Source organism: Orbicella faveolata, unplaced genomic scaffold (assembly GCF_042242905.1).
Source record: "Orbicella faveolata isolate gen_17 unplaced genomic scaffold, um_ofav_v1 contig_15, whole genome shotgun sequence".
Classification (NCBI taxonomy): domain Eukaryota; kingdom Metazoa; phylum Cnidaria; class Anthozoa; order Scleractinia; family Merulinidae; genus Orbicella; species Orbicella faveolata.
In genome coordinates, this window is record NW_028301542.1 from 8,789,548 (window position 1) to 8,808,424 (window position 18,877).

General features: G+C 38.4%; 3 protein-coding genes across 3 annotated transcripts; 1 reads left to right on the forward strand and 2 right to left on the reverse strand.

Moving 5' to 3' along the window:
* Positions 1-44: 44 nt before the first annotated feature.
* On the forward strand, positions 45-2,193 carry LOC149113431 (zinc finger MYM-type protein 2-like). Its single transcript, XM_089288307.1, has 2 exons — positions 45-1,168; positions 1,254-2,193. The coding sequence occupies exons 1-2, from the start codon at positions 756-758 to the stop codon at positions 2,095-2,097; spliced, it is 1,257 nt and encodes a 418-aa protein (XP_089144433.1). The 5' UTR covers positions 45-755; the 3' UTR covers positions 2,098-2,193.
* Positions 2,194-11,111: 8,918 nt separating this feature from the next.
* Positions 11,112-14,840, reverse strand: LOC110060710 (potassium channel, subfamily K, member 16-like). The gene is made up of 2 exons (XM_020767502.2): positions 14,382-14,840; positions 11,112-12,750 (listed from the first exon to the last, which is right to left on the reverse strand). The coding sequence occupies exons 1-2, from the start codon at positions 14,671-14,673 to the stop codon at positions 11,978-11,980; spliced, it is 1,065 nt and encodes a 354-aa protein (XP_020623161.2). The 5' UTR covers positions 14,674-14,840; the 3' UTR covers positions 11,112-11,977.
* Positions 14,841-17,093: 2,253 nt separating this feature from the next.
* On the reverse strand, positions 17,094-17,753 carry LOC110060739 (G protein-coupled receptor 161B-like). The gene has a single exon (XM_020767534.2). It carries the CDS (start codon positions 17,751-17,753, stop codon positions 17,094-17,096), a length of 660 nt encoding a protein of 219 aa, XP_020623193.2.
* Between the last annotated feature and the right edge of the window lie 1,124 nt (positions 17,754-18,877).

Consider the following 18,877-nt stretch of genomic DNA (forward strand, 5'->3'; position numbering starts at 1 on the left):
TTTGCTGCTACGGCCATAAAAGCCCTATCTCCAAGACCCATAGGTTTTAAAAGGAGTTCATCATTTGATCGTAGACTATAACTGGAGCTAGGTTTAAGGTGATTCCTCACATTTGCATTGCGCATTCTTACTGCGAATAATTTATGGCGTCACTAGAGCGCGCTCGTGCACGCGCACATTGAAAACATGGCAGATTTGCCTTGATATTGAGTTCTGTCAGTTGAAAAATGGCTATAGCTCACTAACGAGCTCGGTCACCCCAAATTTTTTTCCAGTCATCTTAATCAACTAATCGTTAGCTTTGAGTGCGAAAAGACTGATCTGATTTCTATTGTTGAAACTTGAATAAATAAGGAAAATAGCAGCTGCACTGTAGACTTTCCTATTTTGCAGTTTGATAGCCGTGGCAAGCAATTTGGTTCCAATATTTTAAGTAATAGATCAAAAACGAGTGCGAGTTTTTCATCAGGGGTTCCAAACACCGAGAAACAGATGAAAGCACGACGCCGAAGGCGGAGTGCTTTTATTGTTTCGAGGTGTTTGGAACCCGTGATGAAAAACGAAGCACGAGTTTTTGAGCTGGCTTCTCAAAGTAGCATGAGAATTTTTTTCGAAGAATAGGTAATTAGTAGGCGTGCTCAATAGGCTATTGTCTGTTTTTTATTCATATGGTAAATGAAATGAATCTTTTATATGCGGCCATGTGGGCAAGTTTTAAAGGTTGAATTTTTAATAAATTAACATTATGCCGCGTGATGGAGATCGAGTGGAGATCAGAACGTTTTCGAGGTCCAAAAACCTCTTCTCAAGAAAATGTTTTGGTGAATGATGCTGTTCCAGTTTCAACTAAGTATAAAAACAAGTGGGCTGTGAACATTTTTGCCGAATGGCAGAGGTTGAGAGAGGTTAAAGTTCCGGTATTAGATTGTGGCGGTCTCTTCAAGGACTACGATTTACACAATGTTACCGCTGTGAGTGTAGATATTGCTGGAATGGACGCTCTGTCGCTGAACTATTGGTTGTCAAAATTTGTGATGGAGGTAGCTAAAAAGTCCGGTGAAAGATACCCTCCGAAGTCTGTTTATGGTATCATTTGTGCCCTCAAGCGTTATTTGGAGGAGAAAAATGGATCAGAAGCTTTGAATCCTCTGGACGCTAGTGACAAAAGGTACTTGACAACTTTTAGAGCGAATTGGTTAGTAATTTAAAATGCACTGTTTCAGGACTTTAATTTTGTGTGTTATTTTTTGAAGGTTTGTCCTTTTCCGACGTTGCTTAGATGCCGAGATGAAGAATGGCGTTCGAGAAGGGCTTCACATTAAGTGTAAGAAAGAGGAAAAGGAGTTTGTGAGCGAGCAAGAAGAAGCAGTATTCTGGCAAAAGAAATTGCTGGGAACTACATCAGCTAAGTCGTTATTGAACACGATCTATTTCTACAACGGAAAAGTTTTTGGGTTGCGGGGGGGAGATCACAGAAATATTGTTGTAAACAACTTTGAAATTGGTCCAAATTTTATTAAGTTTGAAGAAAATGCCTCTAAAACTTATCATGGAGGTCTTTGTGATCTAAAGTATGTGCCGCGAGTGGTCAAGCACGTTTGTCATTCTATTGAGGAAAAGCACGAGCCGTGCCTTGTTGAGATATTCAGATTGTATGTAGGGTTAGTTGAGACTCGTGCAAAGGAAGTTACTGCATTTTACTTTAAGCCATCAAAAACTAGGTTCGCATTCGATAAAGCGCCCGTAGGCATCAACAGCTTGAACAAGATTTTGCCTGACATGTGCGACGCGGCAGGCTTTAAACGCAAAACCGCTCACAGTTTGCGCGTTACTTGTGTTTCCTCCCTGTTCAATTCTGGGGTTGAAGAAAAATTGATTCGCGAAAGGTCGGGGCATCGTTCTAATGCATTGTTGCAGTACGAAAAGCCTACAGAAGAAAATGTGTCTAAAGTTTCAAAGATCCTAGGTCCAAGTGTTGTTAGTACAACTACATGTTTTACCACGGAGAAACAGGATCAATCTTTAACGGATGTTGTTTTCCAGAAAGGAAAATTCAAAAACTGTACAATTAATGTAACGATGTCTAAGAAGGAATAATATGTTGCTGTATTGTTGTTGTAAGGAATGATTTAAGCGGGAAAAATGCTGTATTTAGAATTATAATTAAGACTGATTAAAATTCAAGTTTCTTGATCAGTGTCTTGATCAGTTTTTGAACTAATCTACCGTGTCTTGATCGGTATGTTCATTGGGTATCAACATACATGCACCTGACCCAATTGATGCGAGCTGATTGGGTCATCAGCTCATGAATAATTAATGAGTTTGAGAACAAGGATTCAGCTGTCTGTCAAAATCAAGCTTAAAAAGTTTATTTGTGTCCGACACAAGCACTAACTGTAGTTTGAGACGTGTTTTCATGAGTCTGGGCTCACAAAGAGTTTACAATAACTTGGAATGCGTTCTTGTGATAAGCATTAAATAATGCTAAAATGGGACAGTTTCAATGCCTCACTGCTCCTCAACGAGCATGGGCACTCCTGCGCCCCCCTTTTTTTAATTTTTAATTTAAGTTCTCATATGATAAATATGCAGTGGACAAAGTTTGAACAAAAATCTATTGACCGTTTTAATTCAGGGGAACTACCTTAAGAGAAATTAGGCCTCATATTTTAAAGGCAATCCACGAATGGCCAAAACGTTTGTCTAATTTGTACCTTTATCGCGAGAGGTGGCGTTGAAGTAATCTTAGCGTTATTCGAAGTGAAGAATATTTTTTAGTTAACTTTGAATTCTCTGAAACTGCTATTATTAAAATGACTTTTGAAGATCTGGTTTACGACTGTCTTGCACTTACCAGGAATAAAAGATGCTTACAACATGCTAAAATTCAGGCTCTATTGTTTAATTCAGTTCTTTCAACGTTGATAAGTTAGGCCTAGTTCACACTAGCGACATCACATAACGACATAAACATGAGAGGGACGTTATGTTTGCTGTGTGGACATCCTGACGTCATGACATAATAGCAACATAACAGCACCTGAACATAACAACATAAGGAAAAATTTCCTCAAGTCTTTGTGTCGATGTTCACATCACCGACATAAGCCATTAGGTCGTTATGTTGTTAGCGTGAACTAAGCCTGAGGCCTATTTTAATTACACTAGCGGCATAACATAAACATAACGACATAAGAAGGACCTTATGTCGTTATCTTTGCAGTGTGAACATCCTGACAATGACGAAACGGCATGACAACGATATAAGGAAAAAAACTGATCTTTTCTTTATGCCTTGAAGTCCATGTTCGCATTGCTGATATAAAGCGATTATGTCGTTATGTCGCTAGTGCGAAACAGGCCAGGTGCATTGAACAAGTGCGGTTTTATACTTCGTTTCAATTATGACCCCTGAAAGTTTACAGATCGCACATGTTAATTGTATTGCTTCTTCTGTAACTCGACAAGTTATAAATTTAGGTACCTGTTCTTGGTAATTGGTGTTATGTCAAGGACAAAAAAATATTTTAAGTGTAATAATTTTCTTTTTTTTTTCCATCACCTGCCGTCTTTCAGATACATTGATATTTTAATGGGAAATGCTATAAAGAGATGATGTTGTTCGATCACTTGCTTGTTAAGTCGTGTATGCCTGCCAAGTGGAGTTTTATAACAGCATTTTGTCACTTTTCACCTGCTAACTCAATTGGAACTCATAAAGAATTAAACACCAGCGCTAAAATGTACTAAGAGGGCTTCGACGCTGACCGTTTGAAATTGAAACTTATAATTATTTGTGACGTACAGAGAAAGGTTTGATATTTAACTTTCACCGACACGTCGAAAACGTGTTATCTAGTTTTTCCGTGCTGAAGAAGTTAATGAATTCTTGCGGAAATATAGATATATTTATTCATTGCAAAGGGTAAATTGCCAAGACACCGCTGAAAGTGCTGCTAAAGTAACGCAAGATAATCTAGAAACATGCATATATTCTGCAATTTATTCGTCTGGCAGAGGGTTTTCGTAAACAACATTGAAAAAAAACAACTTCGCCGATCGATGTCTCGATGCGTTGTTAATTTGAGCTTTTAGACGCTGCTAAACAAACAATGGGCTCTGCACCGAGTAGAACGTTTCAAAGCAACAAGACGAACGAAACGAGTTGTTCGAGGGACGAATCACCCAGCAAGAAGGGAAGAATGAAACTGAAAAAGGTTCTACCACTTATAAATATTTCATCGCCAACCTGTCGCAGAAAAGCAGCATTTATCAAACACGAAAAGACACAGTCAGAGGAACGCATCGACGAAAATAAACTTTGGACTCACTGGACGCCTCGGAGGTTTTCGTGGCCAAATGCGGAGAAAATAGACAAACAAGCCAGTGAAGTCAAAAAAGACGGATGATGCCATTGGATATGGTTTGTTACGTTTTACAAAATGGTTAGAAATTTTCATGTTTGTGCACTTCAAAGGTATCTGGCAAAGAGATCACCAATATGGCAAAAGTGATGGTTAAGCGACGCATGCAAGGAATGGTTGACAACGAAAGTATGGAAATGACGAAGCCGTGAAGTCTTTGAAACCACACAGCGATTCAAAATATTGATCGATCACTATTACAATAAAAAATGTACGAAGCCGATACGAATTGCATCTTAACGCTCTTCAAATTAATCACTGAAGAATAACAGGCTGGAGAACAAACAAGCAAATTGTGAATTGCACTTAGCATTGATTCGTGATATTTTTGGGAGTCGCATTTTCCGTCCTTTAGAAATTAGGATGTAAACATGGCAGCGCAAGAGAACTTATATCGAAACTTGTTTTGCGTTGACGTACAAACCTGAATGTTGAAAGTCGTTTTGATACAGTACACGACTTTTCGCAACTATTTGCAAAAACTACAGGACAAAGAAGCCCTTTTGCAAAGAAGCTAGGCTCGAAACAAACAAAACAACTGCGCTTGAATTAAGAATATTGTCTTCAATAAATTGTGTTACATTCTACTAAACCACAGCGCTCCAGACTGAATTAGCTTCACTTCGTTAATGTTAGACGAAAAACGTAAAATTAAATTCTTGCAGAACTCAAAACAGACGCGTTTGATTGAATTTATATTGAGAAATTTGCTTAAAATTTTATGCTAAATGACTTCTATTACGGAACGTCTAATTCTTTTTATCGGTGGTAGCATAAATTTAGTAACAGCTAGAAAGCAATATTGAAAGATATGCGCCTATGACATTTCCCGGAAATTTTTAATCTGTGTCATATAGACTTGTTTCATTGCAAGATACATTAAATGACTAAGGTTAAGAGGTTTCAATGCCATTAGGTTTCACAGTTGCGAACTCCTTAGGTATCACGTTCGTGTGTAATATAACCGGAAATTCGTCTCGATATCGCGCGAAAATTGTTTTATCGGGTTTTATGTATAACTTAGGCGGTCAGAAATTTCAAAGCGTTTTATCTCTAAGCAGAAAACTTTATCAACATGAAAATCTCCATAAGATTATCACTGTGATGTCTAGAATTGCGGATTTATTGACAACAAGTACAATGGGCTAGAATTTTCTATTACCCCATGCCAAAACCAGGTACCTCTGAAACGTCAGGAAGTCTGCAAAGGAACAAAAACTCTATTGACCCTATTCAGACCAGGGGGCGGAAGGCCAGGGGGCGAGGGCTAAGAGGAAAATACATGCGCTGAATTTGTAATAGCAATTGGATTTAGTGGAGTACAATTCAGAGAGCAATCGCGTGAGTAATTTCAAAATTGGACGAGCGCGCAGCTAAGGCCGATTAAAAATTACAAGCATGATTACTCCCTGAATTGTAGAACACAAGGTCCGGTTACTAATTAATCGTATCTATAACAAGTTTCGAAATTAAAAAAAGGATTTTCAGAACTTCTTTTGAGCGAAAAAGTCAGTAGCGCTAGCTTTCCATAAGTTTTAAAAACAGCAGGAAACAATAAGAAGGAAACCATTTATAGCGCTCGCAATTGACGTGAAACAATTTAATATGACTATACCATTGTGCTCAAAACTTAATGTTTCAATGGCAACCGTATTTTGACAGGTATGTTTTCACAAATTTGGAATTTTCTTGTTTATATTAACAAATTATATGACTTTTGTTTGTAGCCGATATAACGCGCGCTCTGATTGGCTAATTCTAGGGCATTATTCTCCCGTAATGTCCCGCGGGCCGATTACGGTCCTGCAAAAGCAAAGCAAAAAGCCATATAATAAACAGCTTATCCACCTCAACGTTCGGTCTTTACGGGAAAATCTCAAACCTGGGCTTTCCCGTATTGACCTCGCAATCTCTCGGTCAATACGGCAAGGTCTCCGTTTGAGACCTCACTCTCGGTTAGGAAGTATTTAGTAACTTTCATGCAATTATTTTTGACCTCGTTAGAACTTTTTAGCATTGTCTAATTGGCATTTATTACTTCTGAGTCATTTTTGGGGTCTTCGTGATATTTTTAGAAAGTAGATACTCCCAAGATGGCGGATCTAAGATGGCGGCTGTTTAGATATCATGACGCATTTACCACGTAATTGCCTCAAACACATTTTTAGACGCACTGGATACTTTAAGTTCCGGAGGGGGTCGGAAGCAGCCCCCACCCCTTCGCCTGTAAGCTCAAATCAATCGCGGTCTGAATAGGGTCGAGATCGAGTATGTATGCACTACTCCATTTTTCTGGCCGGCGAGGCCTAGTAACAAAGTTACCCAGACGACTCTTCGCAGCTGCGTACATGGTTCCAGAGTATCTCCATCATAGCATTCAAAGTAGCGGTTCCACGATCAATAGAAAGAGCTGCTCAAGGCAATTTAAATAGTAGCTCACTTCACAAAATCAAAAGGAACAATCCACCGACTCATTTCTCATCATCGCAAAAATTTACACAATTACTTTCCAAGATTTCGTCGTCAGTGTAATGAGAGGAAACGGTAACATTTCGGCCCCCTTTTCAAGCCCTTAACTGCTGATCACGAAAAGGCGAGTGGGGCGCGGGTGGCCTAACAGGGACCTTACGCATATACGAAGGCGACGGCGAGGACGACGCCTAGTAAAAAATGTGTTTCTATTTTACTTTGGAATTTCGGATTTATTTGGAACTATCCAGTGTGTCAAAACTTGCCTCCGCTGAATATGCTACGAATGCGTTCAATTCCAAATAGAAATACGAAAAATTAGCGTTGTGGTTCAGTTCTCAAGACAATGCAGAATTTGGTCATTTTACGTTGCTGTTTTGTAGAGGACGGCAAAGAAATGTACCAAGAATTATAATGTACGTGCACAGTCTTTGTTTTGTTCATTAAACCTCTTGTTTGGTGACGTTCTCGTTGCCGTTACCGTCGTGTTTTGCGTAAGGTCGCTAATGACTAGAGCGCGCCAGCCTCCGGATCGAGGGGCCTGGGTTCGAGCCCCTGGCCGGGGTTACTGCGCTGTGTCCTTAGGCAAGACATTTTACTCTCACAGTGCTCTCTCCACCCAGGTGTATAAATAAGTAGTGGCAAATTGTTGCAGCAACCTGACGGAGTGCTGGACAGTAACCTGTGATGGACTAACATCCCAACCAGGAGGGAGTAGCAACAGTCGTGCTCAATAGAAACCACGCTGTGCAAAACTTCTTCTAGATCTGGTTTACATATAATGTGACAAATTATGTGTGAACAGTGTAAACCAGAAAAAATTTGCACAGCGCGAAAAGGCCTAGGTACGAGTTTTTAGCGCCTCGGTGTTTTGCAGGACATGCTCGCATAAGAGAAGATAACGGGAGACAAATCCTTCGTCGTTCATTCTTGTCAAAAAGATTGCGTACTGCCTGTGCTTGGACTTGAAATCCTTTGCCTTTACTTTTCTTGACAGAATAACTTCAATATAAATGTTAAGGAGGCCATATCGGTTGAAAAGGGGGTGTAAGTATCCATCTTCTATTTATTTGTTTCCATCAATGAAATGGTTCTTCCAAATTATGGTAATAGGACTGAGTGGAGTCCAATTCGGTCTGTAATCACACGAGTGATTAACAAAATCGGACGACCGCGAAGCGGGAGTCCGATTCGGTTAATCACGAGTATGATTGCAGACTGAATTCGACGACAAAATGTCCTGTTACCAATTAATCATAACCATTACAATTTCCCACAAAAGTAAAAGTTTCATTTGAAAAAGAGCTTAAATATTGATAGTCATTTTTAAATATCATAGTTAAAAATATGGAGAATAGCTTGCAAAATGGCTGTTAAGTTTCTTTCAAAACATTCACCGGAGACTAAACCTTCACAATTTTACAAAGTCAATTTCTTGAATTGGTTACTATTGTGACTGTAATCAATGCTGTGATTGGTGGATTTAGTGGAGATGCCTTAAAATGATTGGCTCATGTAACTGTCCAATTACAGGTGTCCGATTACAGCCAACTATCCGATTACACTGTCCGATTACAACTTTGCAGATTAATTAGAGCAAAATACAGCGGTTTATGCATCAATCACATTTGAGGAAATTGTAATTGTTATGATTAATTGAAAAATAGTTCTTCAATATGAAAACTACTTCATTTCGTACTGCCCCTACCCGCCTATTTTTGTTTGGCTGGCGTAATATCACCGAGTAGAAACATGCATTGAAATGTGACTGAGTGCAGAAGTGAAAACCTGGCTACGGGATACGCTGAAATTATGTGTTGCATAACGACATTGAAGATGTTGTCATGGAAATAGGGACGTCATCAGATCGTAATTACCGAGTAGACACATGCATTGAAACGTGACTGAATGCGGAAGTGGAAACTTAGCTACGCGATACGCTGAAATTATGTCGGTGTTATAAAACGACATTGAAGATGTTGCCATGGAAATAGTGACGTCATCAGATCACAAAATAAAGCTTTTTCCCTCAATGACGAAAAAGCGGCGAGTAGAAAACTATCTGGCGGACCCCTGTCGGACAGTTTGACTGTAATCTTTTGAAAGAGTGATTTAAGTTAACTTCACATCGCCTTTAAAGTGAAACAGCGATGGGTGTCGCTGTTAGCCGTGGGAATCGAGTTCAAACCTCAACTGAGACGGCGGAGACGCTAATTTCGCGGGAGGAATGGGAAAGGCAAGGGCGAGAAATACTATCAAGGCTACGTGTTATTCCACCAGTGCAGCGAAGAAGAGCAGAATCGGTTGGTTATCCAGCGCAAGATGGCATCATCTGGGTCTACTGGAGGCCAAAGGAAGCGAGGCCTCCACCGCCAGCAGGATTTATAACAGGAACACCGGGCGAAATTAACTTTGAACAAAACAAGAAAAAGGAATGAATGAAACATTGCCTTCGGATAATGTCCTTTTTTGTTGTCTGTTAAGTTGTAAGAATACTCGTTTTGAAATGGTTTTGAGAGCAACAGTCGTTGTTTGAACTGCCGTTAAATCATTTGTTACATAAATGCATTTTGAGGTTACTTCATGACCGCCAACTTTGTAATGTGTCCTGGCCAATTTGTACGCCATACTCGTTTTCATGTTGTTTGTCTTGGGAACGACACGTTATTTTACATTTTGAGTCAATTAAAAATTACTTATAATTTGATTTGCGTTCAACTCCGCGAAGAGTTCCTATGATTCAGTCAATCTAAAGCAAACTGTCATTTTTAAGGGCAAATTGCGAACGATCAAAAAACAAAATCGCGAAAAAGAGTGATAAATATATCATCAAGGCCGTGCAGTATCAAAACATACGCTTTTCTGTACCTTTCGAAGGCTTTAAAAGTTAGAAAATAACAATGGACTTTTGGAAAAGCATATAAGGAAAACAGAAAAGAATCGTCATTTACTTATTGTATTCGCTCCATGTAATATTTTGGCGATTTTCTTTTTAATCGAGACCAGAGGAATGATTATTCTTCTCGTGAATTTACGCAATAGCAAGAGCAACGTACGTTGAACATTAAAACTGAAATTGATATTAGTTGTTATCTACATTCAAAATGTATTTCGTCGGAAAGCACGCATGAAAAAATAAATCCTTCGATCGCCCTGGCAAATGAAATTTCTCCACTTTCGTCATTTGAGCAGCATTGTGTTATGAAATTTAAGCAACATATCGATACCTGAACAAACAACAGATCGCGGAAAACGCAACTTACTGTCTCTGTAATCATTATAAGGAAAATTAATGATTTGGCTGTGATCATGGGGAAGAACAAGGGAAGGGAAAAGATAGAGGAGATGAGGTGAGTAACGTTCAAGCACAAGGGATAGGAACAACAAATTCTCCCGAAAATTACGATAAAAACATAACTCAATAATTAAAGAGAATTTCATAAGAGATCAAAGCGTCAACTACTATGTACGTTAATAGACAACGGTATGACGTCATAGCATGCATCGACGAAAACAAGTCGCGTCTTTAAAAATATAGGCCTGGTGTTTCCAGATTGCTCGCAAAATTGTAGGCATTGTTGTACCTTACGTTCTAAGCTTTCATTTTGTAAACAGTTAGTTACGACGATCTTTAATTTAATGCAAAACAATCCCGGCAAAACAGCTCTAAATTCTCTTGATTCTACACGTGAAGTAACTGATACAGCACGGTCATGAAAAAGACAAACGTATCTCCCAAACCTTATTATAATCATACACAACATATTTTGATGGCAATGCTGGAAAGAATCATACCTTGATATCCCTATATCGTGTCTTCGTCGCTCTGTATAACTTCTAATTGTCTAGTTGCTCCTGTTTCGGGCTGAACATAATCTTTTATTCGCAACTTCGTTTGGGAAGCGAAACCACGTAACCACGTGGCATTCAACTGGACTTTCGATCCAAATTTAATTACGCGTGGAACTTTCGTGAGACTTGATGTCTCGAATCTTATGACAAATATGTACTGATATCTCTAAAAGGCTCCAGGAGATCTTATAAAAAAGTGCTTGTTTGAAGTTGTTAATTAGTTCCTCAAAACATTTCCTTTGCAAGCGTTTTCGGATTATTGGTTATTTACGAGTTTTGCCTAGACTGCGGAGTGTGAACTCTTAATTGCACTCGCACTCACATGATAAAAATCACCTCAGATAATGAAAGAATAAAACCAAGTAAAGTAGAGACATGATTTATTTGGCTGCTAGCTTTCCATCCAGTTTACAGTCAAATCTCGCTGAAGTTGTTACATGAAATTTCGGGCTGTCCTTTCATACTATTGTATTGTACTGGTTAATTGTCAAATGTTATCCATATACTGTGCAATAGCGTAGTCGACAAGGCATTTTTCATGCTTTAAACGTTCATAGGAATCCACATTTAAAAAAGCTAAAGAAGTTGAGTCTTTAAATACACTTTTTACAAAAACCGAAAATTTTAGGCCATTGTTGAAAGAACCAACCATAAAAAATAACGCATCGGTAATTCGACACAAGGCAATTTTACGAAATCCTAAGAAACTGAGGAAAATTTTTAAGAACTTCTAAAAAAATTGTCCTGTATTTTTTGAAGAGCTAATGTGGTGTAATGAGGTCAATTGTTTACACCAATAAAACACATGACTTAAAAGTCATTTGCGTCGCTCCGTTTAGTAAAGATGTCCCGTTCAGACAAACACTTAGGGCGGGAATGGTACTGACTGTACGGGTAAAGTGCTTTGTCAAAGAACAAAACAGGGACCAAGACAGGCTGGAACCCAGGCCTCTTGAATCGCAGTCTGACGCACTGTAAGCAAACATCAGTTGGAAATCCTCAAGTCTGATTTGTTCACCCATTTTTGTCTAGTAACTCATGCCACAAGATTGCTCTTGAAAATGGTTCTTGATTTTTTGGCGAGCAAAGCTATTATACTTCTCTCCCTCGTTTCTATCGGAAGATTATGATGTACTTTGCCAATCAAGCTGCGCCTCGCTGACTGTTTGTTCATAGAATACTCCGGCTAGTAGTTAATTAAACCACAGCTCTATGCATTCAACACGTTATTAACAGCTGAATATTCCAAGACTTATTGAGCTTCCGCGCTTTCGATATTCCACTTTGACGTCCTCTTCTGAGATTAAGCTGTTTCGATTCGACAGTTGTGCCATATCTAGCTCGTGGTTTTCGCCGATAACTTTAAGACTATTTTGCCAATCTTCCGTTTTCTTGGTCGAAGAAGTCGCATCTTGTAATCCATTAGTGCCACACGTCAAATTATTTTTGTTTTCTGACACAGACTCACCTTCATCCGCGACGGCTTTTCCATCGGTAGACTTGTCCGCGTTTTTGTCGCGCAGTGACCGCAACACACGTACACTCACCCCATACTGCTCAAGCACAGTGTTCATTGAGCAGAAAATACTCGAGACAAACGCGAGACCCACAAAGGCCACCAGCACAAGGATGTAATCAAAGTCTTTCTCAAAATGAGGTAAGTAATCACCAAAACCGATCGTGCTTAATGTGATGAAAGTAAGATAAAAACTTTCGATGTAACTCCACTGTGGATGCCTGACTTTCACAATTAGCGACAACAATGGTAACAAGAACATCAGAGTTATAACTATTGTTGTTATCGCTACCTTCGTCTCCACTTTTTGAGGGCGTGGTCGTTTTAAAAGGCGTTTCTCGAAGGTTATAATGAGTCTTGTGAAAAGTTCCGCGATCTTGTCTCCAACGGCTTTGAGAGTCAAACAAGTCCCAGGAATTCCAAATAAAGCGTAGAACACGCAAAACAGACGGCCAAGAGATGTCTTAGGAACAATATTGCCATAACCTAATGAAGGAACAAGTCATTTAACATTTTACTTTCAGAGTGAAAACTTGTGTCTTACACAGATTTCACTCTGTTCCGTCGCACAAATAAAATAAAATCTTAACAGAATGTTTCAGCTTGAAATATAAATTCTCTTTACTGATTGCCAGACATTTCTTATAATGTAGGTTTTGAGAATTTCGTGCTGCATCAAGACCAGGTCGTGGTATTACTACATTGGTGGTAGTCTATATCACATAACACAACATGAGAAGCTAAGTTGAACTGCAAGGTCGATAAGAGAAATTTAAAGAGCCTTGTTTGTTCTTTCACCCTCCATTCCGGCACATTCAGTTTGGTTCATAGGTCAGTTTCGATGTATTAAGATTCAAACTTGGCACCGAGGCTTCGGGAAATAGAACAAAAGAAATCATGTCGAGGTTGAGAGATAAATAACTTTTGTTTCTTTTCCCTTAGCCTCTGAGCCAAGGTAGAATGTAACAACATCGAAAATGGCTTATTAATACAGGGTTTTACATGGCTGTGCGATTGTCCGATCCCGAATCATACACATGAGGTGAATAATAAATCAATGACAAATAAAACTACAGCTACAAACTACAAACTGTCATGTTTAGTGATCGAAATGATTAACACTAGAAAACATACACTGTCGAGCCTTGAAAAATAAATCAAATTTTATAAAAGCGAAATGAAACAACGCAATAGAATGGAAAATAGAACAAATTTTGTAAAAGAAAAATGAAACATGGCAATGCAATGCCATGGAGTGATATACAAGAAAAAAACGTGATGGCAAAAGTGATTAAATCAATTCTCATAAGTTATATTTGTTGCCGAAAAGTGAATCAGTGTTTTATTCATTTTGCGAATGAAACCACTCCTCTGTTCTATAGAAAAATCTGAAAAAAAAAAACACATTCTGCTGTAAAGTTATCATCAAGGGTAACATTAATAAAAAAAATATAACAAGAATCTTGTAAAGCAATTTGCATCAGTGGTTGAATAAATAAGACAAATTGTTTTTGTAACCATTGGTAATGCATATAGCCTCCCCTTTGATCTACGGGAGTCGAAAATGCTACTGAGACAATTATCAATGTTATGAGAAATTCTCTTGTTGTTTAAGTTAATAAATTCATCATAGTTTTGCTTTGTTTAATCTCTTAAACGCAAATTTTCTTTAAATTGGGATATGGATGTTAAAATGTATATTGTTAACTGTATTGAATTTTCAATGAAATTGAAACGCATCTTAGATATTTTATTATTGGACTTCGAGAAAAAAAAAACGAAAAATATATAAAATATGGCAAAAACTGGAAGGCCTTTTAACATTATATCACTGATTATTTGACCAAGACCTTAGTCGCGAGGAACTAATTTTTATGTTCGCAAGACGTATTTCAATGGAATATGGTATATTTGTCTCCAAAAACGACATGAAAATCCTACAATTATTCAAAATTCAAAAATATCCTCGATCGTTTAAAAGTAATCGAGAAACGTTATGGAAGTTAGGTAAATGTTCAAGTCACAGACAGCAGCTAACGATAAAAGAGAGAGTTTTAAGATATTCTTGCAATTTAAAGGGTTAGATTTTCTCATCAAGTACTTTTCGTTAATCTTACCTATTGTAGTAATAACCACCATTGCAAACAAGAAGGAATTGCCGAAATTCCATTCAAGAAAATCATCGTTTCCCAGCGAGGTTGACAGAAAAGTTTTCGACCAGCGCTGTTCGTCATTCTGTGTTATGTTATATTTCATCAAAATTTCCTTTCTAGTGCTTCGAATCCTTTCTATTTCTCTCACTTGCGCCTGACGCTCAATAGCTTGGAAAGTAGCAGCACCGGCTAACACATAGATTGAAAATAGAAATAGTCGAATACACAAGACTTTTGTGCTGTCAGAGGTCGCCATTTTGATGTACTTTGCACAACAGGCTTGTTCGCTCTTTGCAATTAAATAGCGCTCTCAAAGTTTGGCAGGCAACATATGCAGATACGCCTTGTGGTTAATTATAAATTGAATGAATAATTTATTAGAGTATTTTAAGAGATTCGCCATTAAAATTAGGATCAAATTTTCCTTTTCCAAACTTCAAATAAAATCTTGGCAAGAAATAGGTTAAAAAGGTGGCAAACGTTCACATTGAAAGAATAGGAAGAATAGACGACGCGTTTAAAAACAATATATTTTTACAACGAGATATCAAAATTAACATATAACAGACAGATAAAACCTCTTCTTTGGTTAACACCAACCGAACAAGCTCTTTCTCTTGAGTGCCGCTGGTTTAAAAATTCATTTCAGGCAGTCTGGTGGTTTATGGCACCAGAGACATGATATGGACTGAATTGCAGTATTCATTAGTGTGTTATAAATATTACAAGGCAGATAACAGAAAAAAACCAACTGAAATGGACTCGCGCAAGATAATGCAATTGAACAAATCGAAACGAACGATGTTTACACGCACAAAACGTAAATTAAACAGATAAAAACGTGCGCAGCAGGAAAATAACATATGATTCTCATTTAGTGCAAGAAAGGAAAATTTTAAGAGTTTTCGTTTAAATTTGCGTGGTTATTGGGTTTAGATAATAGCTTTTATGTGTTTATGTTCCTAGAAAGCTACTTGAAGATCTGCATCAAAATTAATAACACGAGACAAAAGCCTCACCTTTGCTTTAATATACACAGACACACAACATAATTTTATTTTCAATTTTTGTAAGCAAGCTTCGCCTTTCTTGCCTCCCTATTTGCTCAACATTTATGACACTGTCAGGCATTGGTAAACGTTATAATTTGTTTTAGTTTTCTTTGGGAGGTAAGTACAACAAATAAAACATTAAGCATCAAGGGAACTTTAAATAAAATATCAGAAATGACACGGCAAGTAGAACTAATGGAGCCTTGTAGTGCCGCGAGCTCTATATTTGCTCAAATGGTGTGTCTGTATCTTAGCAACGAGACGGAACTAGGTTTTAAAGCCAAGTCGATCATATCATAACTTAATTCAACTGTATTTAACAATTAGAAAGCAATATTCAGGCAAACGAAGTCTGAAAACAGTACATTATTTATTAATAAGTCAGATATCCGCTTTTGAAAACATGCATCCGGAATCACATTGGATATGCCAGTTGTTTGAATAATTATGAGAGAATCTTTGTTTGCAACATTTGTTTCATTAGCATATGCACTTCATCGAGTTTTATCCTCTGATCGAGCAACAAAAATATCAACTCTAAATATCAAAAGAGAATGGCTCGATTACAGTAAGAACACTTGAACCGTAAACAGTTGACATTTTTCTTATAAATTTTTATTTTTTGCGGACCAGAGAATGAAAGCTTTTCCGTGGCATATTAATGTACAAGCTTAGCGTTTTTAGAGTAAAACGCTAATTGCTTTTGTTAATATGAAAAAAACCCTCTTTATAGTCGTTAAAACGATACACGATAAATTTAAAGTGTTCATGGTTCAAGTGTCTGGGACTGCCTCAAGAAATGTTTACCCGATGAATTAAACATTTTTGTGAGACGCAGAATTAAACTATCAAAATTTTACCGCAAAGAATGTAAACGCTTATAAGCGCTTTTGCCACCACAAATTTTGCAGTTTTTGAGACTAATCTCTCCCTCTGAATATTACACCGAAAGCCGCTGAGTTAAAAGATTCTCCAATTACTGACTGCTACAAGCTTTTTAAGTCGTTAGGGTCAGTTCGTATCAAGCGTGATATTCTCTCGGCGCAAAGTCGTGCGGCAAAATGTAAACAATAGCGTGGGCAAAGATATACAGTCTTGTTGCATAATGCTAAATTCCATGAATTTCTGCGTTATTAGAGAAAAATAACACTAAAATATCAGTGCTGAATTTCCAGTCTTCGAAACTAGCCTTACATGTCAATTAGTGTGCATATTTTTCTTTACAAGTTAGAGAAACACAGTTGCAAACATGTCACAAGCTCCCAGAAAGAAGAAACCGATTTGTTTTCAAAAGCCAAAGAAATCGCGCCACCCAGATTATCTTGGGCTCAAGGAAAGCCGCCATTTTGGATTCGAACGCCAGAAGAGACCCTGGAGACGAGGTTCAACGTACCTTGTACTTCCTCTCGACTGATCCTGGGCACAAGTTTGCCGAAACCTGAAACGTAGGAACTTTTCGATAGCGTCAACAATAAAGTTAAAAACTGAAGCGTTTCTTTTATTGACGTTTAAATTTTTGACGGGCGAATAACAAAAAGTTTAGTAACACTTTATTTGTTTTTGTTTTCACACTAATGCATGAAGAAGTCTCACGAGCAGGTGATGAAAAACATCAAAACAACAATTATGTTCCAGTTTGTAATTGTGGTTTCCGATTCAGCAACAAAATAATTATCAACAGAGGCACTATCAGTGAGAAAACACAATAATACATCCTATATGCAATGTAATTCGGCGAGTTGGCCAACCGACAGAGAAGTCTTGTTGGGTTTGATTGAAATCTTTTCCAGTCTATCAGGAACACCAGGCACGCAATGGCTACAGACAGAACCACCACGACTAAAAACACGAAAGTTTGCTTCCTCGCCATTGATTCTAACTCCTCATTTGAACAGAATACGACCCAACAACGGTGCAGGGAGACTAAGCAAAGAATCAACAACCCCGTGCAAAGAAACAGCAGTGTTAAAATTCCTGTGGCCTTGCAAAGCACGTCGCCATATGTCCATTTAAGTTCTAACAGTGAAGCAACCATCAAAGGCATTGTAATTATGGCGGTAAACATATCGGTCACAGCCACGTAAAAAAGGCTGATATTCCCCGTATAAGACTGGCTGGGTTTTCGGAAACTAAGCACGGACAGAAGACCGTTTCCAATGATAATTGTGGAGCACATTCCAATGATTCCGGCCGCCTCAAACGACAGAGCCATTGGTGAGATATCAAACGCCTCCATTTCTTCGTCTCTATCTGCGGGTACATCGTCGGAAAATGGGTCATTCATGTCGAATTTCTCAGTTTTCCTACGCTTTGTCGAAGACTTTATCATTAACTTTCTCACACAAAATTTGATCCTTTCACACTGACTGGGAATAAGACTGCTTTGTAACCATCTTGTCACTCATTTGAATTAAACAATTCAACCTCCCATTTAACGCTCTGGTAGTTTTCAATGTAAACTTGAACCAAGAACAAACCTTCCGGGCTGAGTTTTCACCTGACTTAATAGTGAATTATTTATTTCATTCAAATTAGTCCATTTTAAATGTCTAAATAACAAAGGCAACCTTCCAATTTTTAGCTTCTAAGTCTTGGTATTCGTGTTAATAAACAATTATCTTCCATTAATGTTACTGCTAAGTCTTCTTTTTTCTGCTATTTTCTAGTTGACGGCGAAACACGAGAAAGTTCCCTATCTCTGATTAAATGTCTGCTTGAAAATAAACTCTGTTTCGACACGACACACACTCCCATAGCTGCACATCAATTTAATGGCTTCAGAAACGAATGAAGCAATTTAGAGGGTTAAAATTTATGTTTTAGAATAACACTGTCACCAAACTACCGGTACAGTATTCATTAACCGTAGCAGATACCAGTTGCTTGAAGCGCGGACGTTTAGCCAAGACGAAAGAACCGAGTATCGAACGAAGTAGATACGAAGATGACCCGAAGAAAAGGGTAGTTTACGAAGATCACCGAATTCCATTTTAAGACCTTTCGAGCTTGCACAAGTCCAGTATACGTTTTAAAAATTTTGTCTTCCCCTACTCGTGGAGAAATGAGAAAGAAAGAAGTTATTACTTGTCCAACAACTGTGGAGGCGCTGTTGCCTTATGGTTAATGCGCTCGACTCCGGATTGAGCGGTCCGGGTTCGAGCCCTGGCCGGGGACATTGCGTTGTGTTCTTGGGCAAAACACTTTACTCTCACAGTGCCTCTCTCCACCCAGGTGTATAAATGGGTACCAGCGAATTTAATGCTGGAGGGGAGGGGGGGGGGGGGAAGGTAGCCTTGCGATGGACTAGCATCCCATCCAGGGGGGAGTAGAAATACTTCATGCTACAGAAACCGGAGATAAGCGCCGGACTGATGGGCCACTTGGCTTGTATGCAGACTTTACTGTTAC

What these genes read in the sequence shown, in the direction of transcription:
- LOC149113431 (XM_089288307.1), top strand. Translation starts at nt 756, where the DNA reads ATGGAGATCGAGTGGAGATCAGAACGTTTTCGAGGTCCAAAAACCTCT. An exon ending in CTGGACGCTAGTGACAAAAG is followed by an intron (nt 1,169 to 1,253) that starts GTACTTGACAAC and finishes TATTTTTTGAAG; the next exon opens with GTTTGTCCTTTTCCGACGTT.
- LOC110060710 (XM_020767502.2), bottom strand. Translation starts at nt 14,673, where the DNA reads ATGGCGACCTCTGACAGCACAAAAGTCTTGTGTATTCGACTATTTCTA. An exon ending in GGTGGTTATTACTACAATAG is followed by an intron (nt 12,751 to 14,381) that starts GTAAGATTAACG and finishes TTCCTTCATTAG; the next exon opens with GTTATGGCAATATTGTTCCT.
- LOC110060739 (XM_020767534.2), bottom strand. Translation starts at nt 17,753, where the DNA reads ATGAATGACCCATTTTCCGACGATGTACCCGCAGATAGAGACGAAGAA.